At 35.6% G+C, this 16,941-nt stretch overlaps 1 protein-coding gene across 2 annotated transcripts in view; it reads left to right on the top strand.

The window, feature by feature from the left end:
• The window catches only part of TLK1 (tousled like kinase 1), a 143,678-nt gene that overhangs the window by 112,732 nt on the left and 14,005 nt on the right, over positions 1–16,941 (top strand). For both annotated transcript variants that reach the window (XM_059394147.1, XM_059394148.1), the window contains 2 exons: positions 10,420–10,517; positions 12,753–12,834. In XM_059394147.1, the coding sequence (XP_059250130.1) occupies positions 10,420–10,517; positions 12,753–12,834 (180 nt within the window). The remainder of the gene's footprint in view (positions 1–10,419; positions 10,518–12,752; positions 12,835–16,941) is intronic.

The following is a 16,941-nucleotide window of genomic DNA, read 5'->3' as shown; positions in this document are numbered from 1 at the left end:
ATACTTAAATGTCTAGATAACTGTATAAACACTTGCAAGCTGTTGCAGAACACTATGCTTTCACTTCTAACCTCCATATTAGCCTCTTTCCCTATGTTTAACTTCTCCGTTTTTTAATTTACTCATTCTTTTAATAACTGTCCCCTCCATAATCTTTTTCCTGTTTTATTTTTTTCAGCTTTTATCAGATTTACTGAGCAGCTCTAAATTTCTAACTTTATCTTCTTAACCTGTTTACAATATTACTTTTTTTGACCAACATCATGGAATATTTTGGAAGAGTGGATAAACTACTAATGCTGAAATATGCTCTTATGTCTTGAATTCTCACATTTTCTTTTAAGAAGCTATTTTGGGTGAGAAGAATGAATGTATTATAAAGAAAGTTGTTGGTAGTACATGCAGGGAACAAAATTGAGTTAAGTAGTGTCACCTTAGAGCACAAATAAATACCAGTTGCCTGCTTACCACTGTATATTAATTTTTGAGTGGCAAAATTAAATAGTAAACATTAAGTCACGTGTTTTTAAAAGTAACTTATTTGGCATTCTAAAGCACAGTTGGAAAATAGGCCACTAAAATAGGTCATTCTGTTTTCTAAAAAAGTAGATTGAATACTTTTAACACATAGAGAACAAGCTTCAGTTAAGAGAAAAGATGTAATCACCTCTCTTATCAGCTCCCTGTGCTCCTGGGTTTATTAAGCTGGCATGAACCGTACCCAGCTTATAACTATATAGTTTCTACCGTAGGCTGGTTCTGATACGTGAATATTTTAAGGTCCTTGTAACCTGCACAGGAATTAACCTATACTATGTCAGCTTAGGGTTTAGTTTTGGAGCCTGGCATACTCTTGGTCTCTTTTTCTCTCCGTCTTTAATAAAAACTCTTAAAGTTCAATAGAATTGTTAGAGTAAATTTGTGGGCACCAAAAGAGAAAACTTCTTTCATTGAGGGAAGTCCATGATGTTGGACATAATGAGACTAGAAGTCCTGTTTACTTTTTCTTGAAATGAAGAATTTATGTTGTACTTTGTGTTTTATAAAGATTATCATAATAATTGAATAGGTAAACTGAAATATGAAAAGGTAGATTTGCCATTGAATAAATCATAAAGTTCAGTTCACATCTTGTGTTATTCTGCAGGGTTAGAAATATAATAAATCCAAAGCTATTAGTAGGGTAGAGTAAGGAATGAAAGTTAAGCAAAAGCCTCCAGTAGTCCTTGGTTAACATAAATAGATGTTTGGGGGGCTTAAGGGCATATTAGTTTTGTTCTGAGATTAGAAAAATCACTCTGCAGCATGACTGTTTTTTAATATATCAAGAATTCTTTAATATTTTCAGTTACTCTTTTTAACAAATCATTGCTTACTCATTCACTAAATAAATGATTGATTTACTTCAGACTTTGCCTGATACAGGCACGATTCAGATTCCCATTTCAGGAGAATTACACGATACTACCTTTCACAGACTTTGAAGTTTTAACCATTCTGGAGTGAACATTAATGTTAACTTTTTGAATGCCAAGATTTTCTCCCTATGTTTTGTCAAAATTAATAACACCCGTAACCTCCAAAGCCAGACCTGAAACTTTTCCACTCCCGTTTCAGTGGTGGTATCTATATACTTACTCCTTACTACTCGGTTCTTCTGTTGTACACAGACAGCAGGTTGGTTCTCTGTATTCAAAAGAAGTAATCCACACACAGTCATTTTTGCATATGTCTTAGCATAGTGGTGGTGTTTGCTTTTTGTTTGTTCAGAAACAAACAGGCTTCATTTTCATTGCAGATAAAGGAGAGCAGTTAAGTTTTTCACACACAAATACTCTCTTTGCCTCACATATTATTTTCCTTGAGTATTGTTAGTGACTATTTTATCAGCTAGAATATTTCTTATTAGCTGGTTTATTGCTTTTCGCTCTAAATTTATTTTTAAAGGTCAATAGAAAAAGCACATTTTTAATAAAAACTATAAATGCTCTCTAAAATAATCTTGCCTTTTGTGTAGCTTAAGGATTTAAAAGAATAGAACAGAGAAGAGCTATATAATAAAATATGTGGAGACTATGCAAATTATTCCCAAAACAGTTTTAAAAAAATAACTTTGGCAATAGTTATGTACAAACTTAACCAGTTATCCCCTATTAAAAGCTTGTAGTGGCAGCGGGAATTATTTTCTGTCTTGAAAAAGTTGGCTCTTCGAGGCAAGGCTACTGACTATCCCATTTTATGTACCTGTGCCACATGTGGAATCTGTGGACTTAAGGAAATTAACAATTTCTGTGCCAATTAGCCTTTATGGTTGATCCTGTTTTGATACCAGCCTTTGATAGATTCTTGGTATGGGAATTTATTTTTTTGATGTGAGGCGTTCTGCTGGGTGGTTGTTTTTTTATAGTTCACATCATTATTCTGGAATTGCAGAAAACTACATGGATATGCTTTTCTAGGATTATTACTAAATTAACACATATAACTTAAAAAAAAAACCTGCAAAACCATCATCCTCGTAATAGATTCTCTCTGTAGTCAGTATTTAAATGACAAAAGTTAACCATCTTAGTATCCCAAAATGATGAGGAAGTAAGAATTTTGAAAGTTAAAGGACTACTAACCATGTCTTGCCACTGCTGTTACTCAAGTGTATGATGGGAACAGCATGCAGGTGTGTGTTGCTCTTTATTTAGTCTTCAAGTTTTGTCACTTTTTAGATTTAAAATATTTGATCAGCTGAAGAAAAAAATGCATATAAAAAATTTGACATCTCAGTATGGAATATTAAGCAGTGTTAGTAGGGATTGGCCTTAATGTATGTGTTTTGGGTTGTGTGTATGCATGAGAGGGAGAGAGAGAAAGAGAAAGAGTGAGAGAGAGAGAATTTTAAGTCCTGAGTATAAGTGCTAGAAGATTTTTTTGAAAAACATAACCAATTTGTAATTGAAACAGGATTAGTCAAGAATCATCAACACCAACACAAATGTATCTTGCAGACCGAAGGAATCAGCTAAACAATTTGCAGTCATCTCAGTCTCTACTAAAACAAAAATCACATCCAACATGCCACCTGACACCATTTCTTTCTCTCTCTCTCCTTTGCTCCTTGCGATGTGGCATTCATCTCTCCCTGTGCCTCCGTTCTGAAGAGATAACAGTATAGCAACAACTCTGCCATTGAAATCCTGTTCTCTGACCGATATTGGCATCTGCAAAGAGAAACAACCAGTAACAGGCAGCAGCAGCATCAGTATTAATCTTCCATGATGAAATCTTTACAGGTCAAGAACAAGCACACAGCTCTTTTTCTCACTCCTTCACAGTGGACCATGCAACTAGTTGAAATGGAAGACAATGGATTGTCTACAAGCCTTTTGAACAGTGGAGAATACAGGGCATTGGTTTTAGGTGAATTGACCCCCAAATATTCTTGAAGTTTGATATCTCCTTTGGTCTTTCTTTCTAGAATACCATTGTCATCTGATTTATCAAATTCTTAGTATAACCACAAAGAATAAGTTTGCTTATGACATTTATTGTCACTTTAGGTTTGAATAAAAATATGAAAATAATGAACAGTATAATTCTAGAGGGCTTAATCTCTAATCATGTGCTCACCTTTATATTCGCAGCCATGACTGGAAGAAATCTCTTGGGAATTCTTCTCTTAGTTAAAGCCATTCATATTGTACATTATATTTCTCTAGAACATAAGAAAAGATGCTACTCGTATAAGACAGTAGTTTTCAGTGAAAATACACTGTAGTAGAAGAGGTCATGATTAAGCCCATGTTAAGAGGTGCCTGATTTCTTGGCATGTTTGAGCAAGAAAAGTGCCAAGAAGAGTGTTCGAATTCTAAACTTAACATTCTGTACTTAACTACTGTTTCCCATTTAAAAAATGAGTAGTAGTCTATAAAAGATGACTGCTGAGAGAATATGGGACTGGCTGTAGATAGGAAGACTCCCAGTGTTCATATTTTACCTCCTACTCTTACGAATCTATAAACCTTACTTGCTCTGTGTGTCCCCATTTGCAGTCATACATCTTAATTTGGCAGTTGATTTTCAGTTACCAAAAGAAAATTTAGAGGTAAAATGTGTTGTGTGTCTATAATTAATATTAATTAATTAATATTAATCCAGTTGTTTTATAGGTAATGGAGTTTTTTTAATTTTAGAAAGAATTTTAGAAGTCATGTTAGCCATTGGTTAGAGCAGAGTTCAATTCATGTTTGTAAATTCAGTCTAGAGATCACTATTTCACCAAAAAAGAAAACAGTTGCTTGGCCACTGGCCCTTCCCAATCAGAACTATAGCTTTTACCATTTACAGTTGACCCTTGAACCCCCGAGTGCACAAAACCCTCATATAACTTTTGTCTCCCCAAAAACTTAACTACTAATAGCCTACTCTTAACCAGAAGACTTAACCAATAACATAAGCTGTCAATTAACACAAATTTTCTATATTAAACATATTATATACTCTATTTTTATAATAAAGGAAGCTAGAGAAAAATGTTATTAAGAAAATTATGAGGAAAATACATTTACAGTACTTAAATTTGTTGGAAAAAATCTGCCTATAGGTGGACCCGTGCTGTTTAAATCCATGTTGTTCAAGGGCCACCTGTATATTCATGTGCGTCAAGAGAGTCCAGAAGACTTAAGTTTTTTCCATCATTGTGTAGAAGGTTAAATCTTTTCACACTTAAAAAAGAAAAATCTACCAATCCACGCAAATCCTGAGGAAGGTTCAGAGGAACCAGCCAGTGTGGAGGACTACAATGTGCTGTAAGGCATGATGCCCGTGTGTGCCATGGTGTGGTGTCAGCATCTTGCTTCGTGTTTAACGTCAAGGAATTTCTAATATAGCAGCTGTAATTTCTTTTTCAAGAAGTGTACTAAATATTTAAGTTTTGCCAGTCAGTTGAATTGTTACATTTATTTGCTGCTGGAAAGGGTTTTATTTTGTCTTGTTCTAATAGAATGGGGGAACTGACAGAATCAAAACCTCCCTATTTTAACAGTTATTCTCAGGGGTTTTAATGTATGTATTTATGCATTTGAAGAGAATAAAATACCACCCCTACCTTCACACCCTCCCCCTGAAAAAAGAAGGAAATGAAGTGTAGAGAGAAGAACACATTAAGGTTCTAAAATAATTATCTAAGCCAGTGAAATACATCTGAGGGAGACAGTAGGCTCCCATCAGCAGTAACCAGCTCAGTGATTGTAGAGGGGAGTAGAGGGAGCATGTAGTTACGTAGTTAGGAATGAGCTCGCCCCCCAACCCCAGGAATTTCATAATTTTTGTCCCCTCTCCTCCTCTGACCCAGTTTTCTATTTACATAATCATACAAAACAGGGTTATGGTCAATTGTTTCAAAACTGATCTCTGGAAGTTCACACTTGGTTTTATCTGTGTGGGTTTTTTTGCTTTGTTGATTGGTTGGTTCATATTTCTAATGGTTCATATCTCATATCCACATTTAAAGTATTTGAAAGCATGTAATAGAAATAATCTGGGGACATACGACAGGGATAAAGATTAAGTAAATTGTTAATGATTTTCTTTTTAATTCTTTTTTTCTGCACGGCTCTTTCTCTCCATTAGCTTTCAATAGTGCCTTTGTGAATTTCACCTTTCACTTTCCTGGTGATGAACTTTTAGAATGACATTGTAGTTTATGAAATTAAAAAATTTGAGGACCTATGGAGGGATTAATATTGTTCATATTACTAAATGAATATGGAGTTAAATATTGTTCATATTACTAAATGAATATGGAGTTAAACTTTTTGAAACCTCATTCTGAACTAGTTTTCCTAGACTGAGTAATGTGACAGTGCTGTTGAATAGACTGTTGGAAGTGATACGCTTTTCTCTTCTGCCATCTTCAAAATATACCATACAGAATTTCTTTTTTACCAATTCTCATTCTCAAGCTGAGAATGATATATCAAAATACTTTCTATCTTATCTTGGCTTTATAGAAAAACAGCTCTTCGAAACTGAGGGGTTTTTGTGGATATAACATGTAACATACTCAAAATTTGTTAAAGAAGTTTAAACTAGTATGTTTAATTCTTTTCAGGGAATATATCAGTTTTACATGTGAAGATGCATTTTATAATTCTGTAAGCTTTATAGCTTTAATGCCTACACACCCCACCTTTCTTCTTAGTAGTTGTTCTAAAAATCGCCGTTATGGGAAATGCACTGAAATCGACCTAGCACTTTTAACCTGGCATTTTACAGAGATTCTATATTACTGTTGCTGACTTTTGGCTTAGGAAGTCGAGCCAAGGGGATATTAAGTTGCCACAAAAGACTTAGCTTACAAATACAAAGCATTTTTATGTCAAACTTATGCTGAAGGACAAACCATTTTGGTTAAGTTGCTGTGGAATTTGCCTTCCATATAAATTTTTTAAAGTTAAAAGTCTTGGGAGGTGGTGTGTTTTGCAGGGTAAGCAAAGAGGCAGTATTGAGATCTGTTATTGTATACTTGTATGACGGGTTTTAATTCAGAATATTAAGAGCTTATTTTAAAAAATACTGTTAGAATAGCTGTAGTGTATACGGTTAAATTGTCCATTGCTGTGTCTTTCTGTTTAAACAGAAAAGAGCTGTTTCCTTTTACCGAATGTGATCTCCAAAACCTACCTCTCTCACTCAAAAGTCTGTTCTTTTTTTTTTTTTTTTAAAGATTTTATTTATTTGACAGAGAGAAATCACAAGTAGTCGGAGAGGCAGGCAGAGAGAGAGAGGGAAGCAGGCTCCCCGCTGAGGAGAGAGGCCGATGCGGGACTCGATCCCAGGACCCTGAGATCATGACCTGAGCCGAAGGCAGTGGCTTAACCCACTGAGCCACCCAGGCGCCCCCAAAAGTCTGTTCTTACACATGTTTCTTCTTCTGCTTTAACTTCTCAGCTAGTGGATGACTCAAGGATTGAAATTGGTATTCTTAAGCCCCATCTATCTAGTTGGATTCTCTCTCTCGTATTTTAGTAATCTGGCCTAGTTTTGCCATGGGTGTGAGGATTCCATTGTATATAAACTCAGGTCAGTTGTGAGTCTGGGTCGCACTTGGTTCTCCTGAGCCCTCTGAAAATGATTTATTTTGAGGACAGCCCAGAGATTAATGCTGATCTCAAGCAAGGAGAGTGTAGTCTACAGGATAGATCTTTGGAAATGACTGCACTAAATGTAGATCTGTTGATAAGACTACTGTATTCTAGACTGTTGAACCCTGGGGCCATACAAAAACTGGGCTTTGCCTCTTTATGTAAAGAGGCTCTATTGTCCTAACATTTGCCTGAAAGTATGTGTATTAATCTTTTGGGCTACCATAACAAAATACTATAGACTAGCTGTCTTAAACAACAGAAATTAATTTTCTCACAAGGTGGAAATCCAAGATCAGGGTATGTACAGCACAGTTCGATTTTTTGTGAGGATATGTTTCTTCCTGTTTGTTTGTTTTCTTTAAGATTTTATTTATTTATTTGACAGAGCTCAAAAGTAGGCAGAGAAGCAGGCAGAGAGAGAGGAGGGAGCAGGCTCCCCACTGAGCAGATAGCCCGATGCAGGGCTCGATCCCAGAACCCTGGGATCATGACCTGACCCAAAGGCAGAGGCTTTAACCCACTGAGCCACCCAGGTGCCCCTTCTTTCTGGTTTTAGATAGCTGCCTTCTCAAGTCCTCACATGTCCTATTATCTGTACTCCCACAAAGAGGGGACCAAGTGGGGAGGGTAGAACTCTCTCCTCCTCCATATAAAGCCACTAATTCCACTATGAGGGCCCCACCTTCATGACCTAATCTAATTCTCAAAGGCCCCATCTCCAAATACCATCACAGTGGGCTTAAACATGAATTTGGAGGGAACACAAACCTTCAGTCCATAAGAGTATGTATGCTTTTTTTTTTTTGCCCCCAGTGAGGTTTAAGAATTTCAGAATTAGCTTTCCCCCAGAAGTGTGTCACTTTTGTTTAAGGTTCAAGATGTGTGGAATAAATAATAAATTACAATATTGAAGATAAGATGTAAATGTATTTCACTGACTATAAAGGAGTTGTGTTTATTGGTATATAAGACTTGGTTATTCGGGGAAAAAAAAGTTTCTTTACTTGACATTTCCTCTTAAATACAGAGGATCCAGCTTTTTCCTTTTCTTTTTTTTTCCTTAGTGCTTCCGACATTTTGCTTATTTCCTGTGACCTTTATAATTCAAACCAAATGCAGCTTGCCTTTGCTTTTAGATTGTAAGATTTTATGGGACAATACCTGTCATGTTTTATAGAGGATAAAAAAGTTTGCTTAACTGACAAAGACTTACATTCTACTTTCTTTAATGAGTATTTATTTTGCAATATTGGTTACTGCCATTGTATGGACCTCTGAAGATTACTAAAAAATATTAAACACATTAATTCTATCAACAATCTAGTTTATTCTCATAATTATGTATTTATTGACTCAGCAAAATTTAATTTCTATAAATTCTCTTTTGAAATAGTATCCCCATACCACAATTTCAAATAAAAGTTAAATCAATTTATTTTAGTTATCCTAATAATTAGACATTGTCGGATATTTAAAATTCCACCAGCCTACCAAGTGTTTAGTTGTTTCCTACATGTGTGAGAATCAAATTAATGGCAAGTTTTAAGACCGAAAATGTTAGTAATACGTAAAGAAAGAGTTATCACATTGAGTGTTCTGTGGTATAAATGAATTTGAATTTTTCATACTCATGGACATACCTATATAACCAGTTTCTTATTCTACTTTATAGGTCTTTATAAATTAAGACAATTAAGCTGTGATTTGAGTCTTGTTCCAAATGTTTTTAATCTGTTTGCTGTCCTTGTGATGAATTTTCAATTATTTAATCCCTTAGACTATTTATTACTTTTTCTTTTTTCATTAAAATAAGAAATATTTGTGACTGAAGCTGTATTAAGAAATTTCAGTTAAATTAAGACCATCTGTTTACTGTATTTTAAAAAATCTTCCCAAAACTCTAGAAAGGTTTATCTTCATTTAAATTTACTGTGAACGTTTCTATTTATCATCTAATGCCTACTCCATATTAAATATCTCTGCAATAAGTAATAGTTGAGTTTCGTTTTCAAATAATAAAAATAATCTTAAGGGTCAAATGGAATACAAACAATATACTCAGATTGTTTTTTTTAATCTGCAAATATTTGTTTTTCTCTATCATACTTAGAATATTCCTTCAGTTTAAGCCTTAGATAAAGGTGTTACACCTTTTATACATGTCTCTGCTTTGGAATGAAATGATACTTATATTTTCAAAGTAAACTTTACAATTATTTTTTAGATAAAGGATTTTTAAAATAAAAAATCATTAAAAGGAGCTAATATAAAAAAATTTTTTTAAAAAGGAGCTAATATAATACAGATATGTTTAAGTGTAATATTCAGAAACAACTTCTGTTCCATGTAGTATAGATTTATAATGTTAGTGGATACACATTTAGGCCAAGGCAATTTGTATTTGTTGATTTACTCAACAGATATTCAGAAATATTATAAAATTGGGCATTTCAAGAATTTTCCACCAAAATTTGGTATATCCTTGTCTGTCCCTTGTAAAGTATTCAGATTTATATTGACAAATCAAAGAGATGTATAAGGTGGGTGGTGGTTTATTTGGGGTCTGATTTTTTAAAAATGTTCTCAAAATTGTATATTTTGAGACATGAAATATATTTATCAAAATTTTCATATTAAATGTTAATTTCTTTAGAATTTGCCTAGAGCTGCTTAATAACGGAGGATCTACCACAGCTGTCCATATAATTTTTGTTTTTTGAGTCTCTAAGAGTGTAGGGGGATTTATCCTAATTGAGTGGTCAGATTGTTTTTGTGTGTGTGTGTGTGTGTGTATGTGTATTTCAGACATTGTAAGGTTTAGAAATAATTAGTGGTTCTGTCTTCTTCCTTTCTTCCTTTTTGACTATTATAAAATACCTTCATTTGTTTTGTATTATTAAATTATTCCCTCTTAAATTAAAATTGGGATGTACCAGAAATAAAATTTTCATCTCATTTTGTATTATAAATCAGCCTCAACTACCTTGCAGTCATTTTCAGTTTAGATATTATAAAAATAGATTTCTTGTAGTACAGAATAAAACTCAGCATCTCATTAGGTATAGATTTTCATGTGGAGGATGGTTTCTTGAAATAGGCTTTTGCCTTACCTCTTTCCATCTTTCACGCATTGAAAAGTGCACTTTGGTCTTTTAACTTAGTTGTACTTTATAATATACTGTTCTTCCCATCACTGTAAAAAATTGATGCATGGGTAAAAATATCTTTTTTATACTGCAAATAAATTGAGCTTGTTATAGTCCCCTCTCTTCATTTTCAGGAAGAGGCAGAAATCCAGGCAGAACTTGAACGTTTGGAAAGAGTCAGAAATCTTCATATTCGAGAGCTGAAAAGAATAAATAATGAAGATAATTCGCAGTAAGTTATTCATAATATACAATTTGATGTGCTAAAAAGTCGGAGAGCATGCACACAATATTTTCTTGTTGGGGGGCTTCTCAGAACACTTAGAAAAAAATCCCAAGTCCTTCCCATGTTTAGAAGGCCTTTTGTGATCTGGTCTGTGGCCACCTCACCACCCCATCTCTGTCATCCTCCCTTCATTTATATGTTGTGCACAAGCTGGCCCCCTAGAACATGTTTATTTAGCACATTCCCATCTCAGGACTTTTATGCATGTCATTTCCTCTGCTTGAAGTGTTCTTTCTCTAAATATCTGAGTGGCTTACTCCTTGTTTCACTCCCAAGTGATCATTAGAGAGGCTGTCCCTAGGCCACCCTGGATAAGATAGCAGTCCTTGCCTCATTCCATCTCTTCTCTCAGTATCCTTGCCTTGCTTTATTTTTTCCTAGCATTTATCATTACCTGGAATTACAGATTTACTTTTCAGATTAGAATGTAAGCTACATGAAAGCAGAGACTTCGTTTTATTTTTGCTATATCCCCAAACCTTAGACCAGTGCCTGGCACATGCTAGGCCCCAAATATTTGTTGACTGAATACCAAAGTAAATACTACAATAGTGAAGGAGGAAGTGTTTCAACTAACAGTATTTCAGTAAGCCATAGTTGAAATTATTTCAATTTATGCAAAAACTGTAGAAGAAATAGAAGTTTAAATTATATCCTCTGTCTTTATCTTGCTTATCAAAATGAGTGCCATAGATAATAATGCTAACTCAAAAGGAGAGAAAATAACTGTGGACTGGTGGGAGCTTTATGAAGAAGACAGAAATTAACCAAGGCACTACTTGGGATTTAATTGATGTGAAGGAGGGGAAGAGTGTCTTTTTCTACTTTATCAAACTTGTGTCATTTAAAGCTTCATGACCTAATATGAAAGTCGCAGTTAGAAATGGCCAGTTTCTCTAATGAACGTTAAATATCTGGCTTAAAAAAGGGCCTATTATGATCATTTGTGTATGTATAATTCATAAATGAACAGATCCTTCCTCTGCATAAGGTGAATGAAATAATGTAGTTATGTACCAGATGAAAGTTCTAATAAAGAGGATAGGACAAAACTAATTTACAGTTGTCTCTTCTGAAAATTATGTTCAAACTTGTTTGTGGATATGAGTTAGCCCACTTGATGAAAATTAAGTGAATTGTTACAGCTTTTCATTTCACTTTAAAACCAAAGTTTTAAAGTGCCTCGCTGGCTCAGTTAGTAGAGTTTGCGACTCTTGATCTTGGGTTGTGAGTTCGAATCACATTGGGGTTTGCTTTACAAAAAAGTTTACTTTAAAAAAAGCAAAAAAAAAACTTCGCAGAAATCTCTTCTATTAACAAGTTCTTCAAGAAAAGAAATTGCCAAAGGTTTATCCAATTGACTTTGAATAAAATAAAATATATTTACACATGGAATTAATAAAGCTATCATTGTTTTGGGTTTTGTTTTGTTTTTAATTTTAAGAGTGCTCATTTTGGAATCTATTTTTTCTGCAAAGCCCTGTCATATATTAACTGTTGACCCAAGCAAGTTACTTAACCTTTGTGTGCAGTGGTGCCCTCATCTGTAAAATAAAAGATAGTAGCAAGGCCTTCTTCATAGGGTTGGCTGAGAAATAAATGAGTTAATACATGTAAATGCTTAATATATAGCAGGAGCAGTAAATCTTAAATAGTAATAAGAGTATTAATCTGTGAGTGATTTTTTTTTTCTGTTTCTTTTTTTAAGCTTTCATTTTTTAATTGGGAATTGCAATTTTATTTAAAGAAGTCCTAAGACAGTAAAATTTAATCCTGTATGAAGGCCAATTTATACATACAATTATTTTTAATCCTATGTCAGTATTACTGTAAAATCTTGATTAACCGTACTCCCATGTAAAAGTGTATTTTTCCATTGGAAATAATTCCTACTGAGTAGTTGTGGGATTTCATAAAGCTCTTAGAAATACAGGAGTTGGTAAGTCTTTATCAGAGTGCTGTTGGTTATTGAACCTGAATGTTCAGCTAAACGTTAAGCTTAGTGAACATCAAAGAGTTCCAATTCAAAGTAGCCATTACAGAATGGAATTCAAAACTAGCAGAAGAGTTGCTGAGAAAGAAATAACTTGAAATAGAAGAGAGAGTGAAACTTTATTGTGGTAAGGAACCTTTTTGTATGTGTTTTTATGTACCTAAGTGTCTTTTTCTCCTACCCTTAAGGTTCAAAGATCACCCAACGTTAAATGAAAGATATTTGTTACTTCATCTGCTTGGTAGAGGTGGCTTTAGTGAAGTGTATAAGGTAATACAGATTTTTTTTCTGTTCTTACACTAAAATAGCAAAGATAGAGAAGTACATGGTTAAGAAGTACTTGTCTTTCATTGATTGATTTTATGATTTTTTGACTGATTTTATGTCCCAGCTCTCATTACAAAAGAGCCTCATGGCTTATGTTGTTTTAATCTCAAGAGTGGAGACTCCATGCATCACACTGATATCTGGGTACCTCATTACCAGTAGCCAGTCTGATAAAAATAATGGTCATTAGAATCATGAGAGGCAGGTGGCTATTTAATTCATTTGTGGAAAGATTGTACCCCTTAATTTAAACATGTCACAAGACATACATGTCCTAAATTTACCCAAATCTCTACCCAAGGCCAGTATTTCTTAAGTGCACCTGTATAAATGTAGAAAAGTTTTAGCCATGTTCAGTGTTTTGTATCTTACCTTTTTTTCACTTTATGTTGTCTTTCTGCCCAACCTTTAAATTTCGTGGTTCTTGGGGCTCCTGAGTGGCTTAGTCCATTAAGTGTTGGACTCTTTATTTCAGCTCAGGGTCATGGGGTTGGGCTTAAAGCTCAGAGGGGAGTCTGCTTGTCCCTCTCCCTCTGCTCTTCCCCCCCAACTCATGCACTCATTCTCAAGTAAATAAATACATCTTTTTAAAAAATTATAGTTCCTAAGGTCTTTTATCATTCTGTATTCTTCTTTTCAAATACAGGTTTCCCCAGCTATCCAAAAGTGGAAGGTTCCAGTGAAACCTTTCATAAGCCAAAATGGCGTGAAGGGAAGTGGATCCCCTGCTTTCCAAAGTTTGTGTTAGGCCTCTTCACTTTTTTATGAAAGACCTACATTAATGCCTGTTCCTCTAACCAAGAGAAATCCAAAGAGGATTTTCATTCTTAGGAAAAGAAAGCCATTATTGTAGCAGTATACATAATATCCTCATACTTTCCTTCGGAGCTCCATACCTGTTGGTATATATGACTTAGTCTTTTTACCTCACATGGAGGCTTCATACGCAGTACAAACTCAGATCTGACCCAAAAGTTACCTACCGCTTCTCCAAAACCTTTCCTTTTGACACTGCTCCCAACTGTAATACATCCATCTAGTCCATCCCTCAAGTGAAAAACCTAGAGGCCATCCTTTGCTCCACCTTTTCCGTAACTTCTTCCCTCAACACAAAACCAGTCCCTGGTACCCACTGCTAAGTTACATCATTAAGCTCTCTTAAATCTAGCAATGACCCTTCTCTCTGTCTTAGCTCAAGGCCTCCTTGTCTCTTGTTTGCATTGCTCCCTGAGCCTCCTAGCTAATTACCATCTTTAGGGCTCATTGAGTCCCTCCAGTTTATTGATGTATGCTGCAGCTGTAGTGGCCTTTTTATAAAATGCAGTCTGATCATCTCATGCTCCTGCTTATAAGCCCCAGGGACTGCCCATTTGCTCCAAATTAGGATGAAGTCTTATCAAAGGGCTTATCCTCACCTTAAACTTAATTCCTTTAGAAGACTTCCCTGTGGGCCTCCCTTTTATAGCTCCTTGTTGACACTCTGTGCTTTGTTTTGTTATGTATTAGTACAATTCGTGGTTAAGAGCTTGGGTTCTGAAGCCAGATTGGCTGGGTTTGAATCCTGACTAGAACTGACTGCTGTATACTAACTGTATTATACTTGGGCTTAGTGATGAGGGAGCAAGAGGCTGGCTGAGAACGGAGCAGGGGCTGGCGCCTTGCACCCCCTCTCCACCCACTCCCCTTGGTAATATGTGTGACATTTCACAGGCACCCCTGACGGCCCTAAAAGAAGAGCAAATGGTTATGACGGCCCTAAAAGAAGAGCAAATGGTTATCTTGCAGAGATCACAGTCCTGCAAGCCAGGAGTCTCTCTTGGTTTACAAATGTCCTTAGGACTTGCCATCCTCTGTCTCAGTCTTCCATCTGGGAATAATAACAGTGCCTACATCATAGGATTGTAGTAATGATTTTTTTTAAAACATTTATTTACTTATTTTTGAGAGCGAGAGAACACGGGGATAGGGAGAGAGGGAGAGAGAAACTCCATGCTGAGCATGGAGCCCTTCGCAGGGCTCAGTCCCAGGACCCTGAGATCTAGACCTGAGCTGAATCCGAGAGTCAGACACTCAACCCACTGAGCCACCAAGGTGCCCCGGATTGCTGTAATGATTAGATGAGCTATATCAAGGAACACTGGTGCTTAGCAAATGTACGCTCTTCAGACTGTTATTAGAAATCCTCTCTGTTCAGTGAGGCAAGGACTGTGCCTTCTCAGTTTACTGAAGACAAACCTGGATTCTGTTGCTGACTCTGGGAAAGAATAATGGGATTTGGATTCGGAAAACTTCAGTTCTGATCTTTGTTCAACTGTCAACCATTTTGTTTTTGTTGTGTTAAGTTGGACAAGCATTAAAGCATCGTGGCTCTATCCCTCATCACTCATGAGAAGTGATCTATAGCTCTTCCAATTCCTGGTTCTCTGATTCGAATAGTAGTTCATCGTCAAGCACTTAGTGGTTCAAGTAGGCTTACTGAAGCCACAAAGTAGAAAAGAAAATCCTAATGGCTCACTCTGGATCTAAAAATCACAAAAAGTACAGTTAGCACTTGCTCAGCCTTAATGTTGCCCAGCTTCTGAGCTTTTTGTCATGACCTTTCATGACAGCCTTCTGCCAGGGCCCTATAGCCTTGGCACTGTTCCTAATATCGCAGATAGGGGCTAAGAGGAGCTTTTCTTTTTGAAGAAAAGGCTATGTAGGAAATAGAAAATGCAGATTGGGGCCTAATAACTTTGTTCAGTACTGACCTAAATACTAACCACTTTCTCCAACCCCTTTAACCTTTTAACGGTTGACAGGTCCACTGTGAAATAAAGTAGCAGATTGTGAGTCTAAAAAGACAGACTTTTATCTACACCAAGGTGGAAAATACTGAATCAGTTGCTCAGTAATCGACCATATTAGCCTTATGGGAAGGGTATTTTACTCACCTAATCTTGGGAGAAAAAATGTGTCATATATAAGTTAATATATATTGATAATTTTTATTAGTGTATTTAAAATGTTATTTTCTTCTGTTACGCTTTATGCTTTTTTACATTCTCTCACATGAACTTTTCTTTTTAATCTTTTATATTTCTTTAAGCTTTTAATAATATAATTAGCTAGTATTTAAGCTTATGTGTTTTACCCCATTTAATTTTCTCAACAACCCAAGAGTTTTGTAGTTGATAAGTTTATCTGGACTCTAAAATATTATTATACATTTTTTTAAAGATTTTATTTATTTATTTGACAGAGAGCGATCACAAGTAAGCAGAGAGGCAGGCAGAGAGAGGGGGAAGCAGGCTCCCTGCGGAGCAGAGAGCCTGATGCGGGGCTTGATCCCAGGACTCTGGGATCATGACCTGAGCCGAGGGCAGAGGCTTTAACCCACTGAGCCACCCAGGCACCCCTGGACTCTAAAATATTAACTACTGCATCCTATAATATTTCTGATCTTAGGCTTTTATAGTTTTGTGACAGTCTGCTGTTCTTATTTTTAGGTTAAGTTGATGGGGGAGTAGAGACTGTGGACCTTCTTTCTAATATGTAAAATTTGTTTTTTTTTAAAAGGGGATACCTTGTCTATAAATCACAAAACCTAAATTATTAGATCGCTCTTAAATGACATTCAAGTCTTTTTAAAAATGTTTGATTACCTGAGATCTTAAAAGAATACTGATCTTTTTGTTTTTTGTTTTTTGTTTTTGAAGACGAAGGCTGTTGATCAAACCAGTATAAAACCTCTTTTTTTGAGACAACCAATAAAAATTTGAAGACAAGTTGGGTATTAGAAGAGATTTTAAGGAATCGTTATTGATGTAGTTAGGTGTGATATTGATGTATCTTTATGTTTGAACAGTTTCATAAAGTTTAGAATTTTTTTTTTAAAGATTTTATTTATTTATTTGACAGAGAGAAATCACAAGTAGATGGAGAGGCAGGCAGAGAGAGAGAGAGAGAGAGGGAAGCAGGCTCCCTGCCGAGCAGAGAGCCGGATGCGGGACTCGATCCTAGGACCCTGAGATCATGACCTGAGCCGAAGGCAGCGGCTTAACCCACTTC

This window comes from Mustela nigripes, chromosome 3, assembly GCF_022355385.1.
Source record: "Mustela nigripes isolate SB6536 chromosome 3, MUSNIG.SB6536, whole genome shotgun sequence".
Lineage (NCBI taxonomy): Eukaryota > Metazoa > Chordata > Mammalia > Carnivora > Mustelidae > Mustela > Mustela nigripes.
The sequence above is the reverse complement of the archived record's forward strand: the minus strand, read 5'-3'. Positions and strand labels throughout refer to the sequence as shown.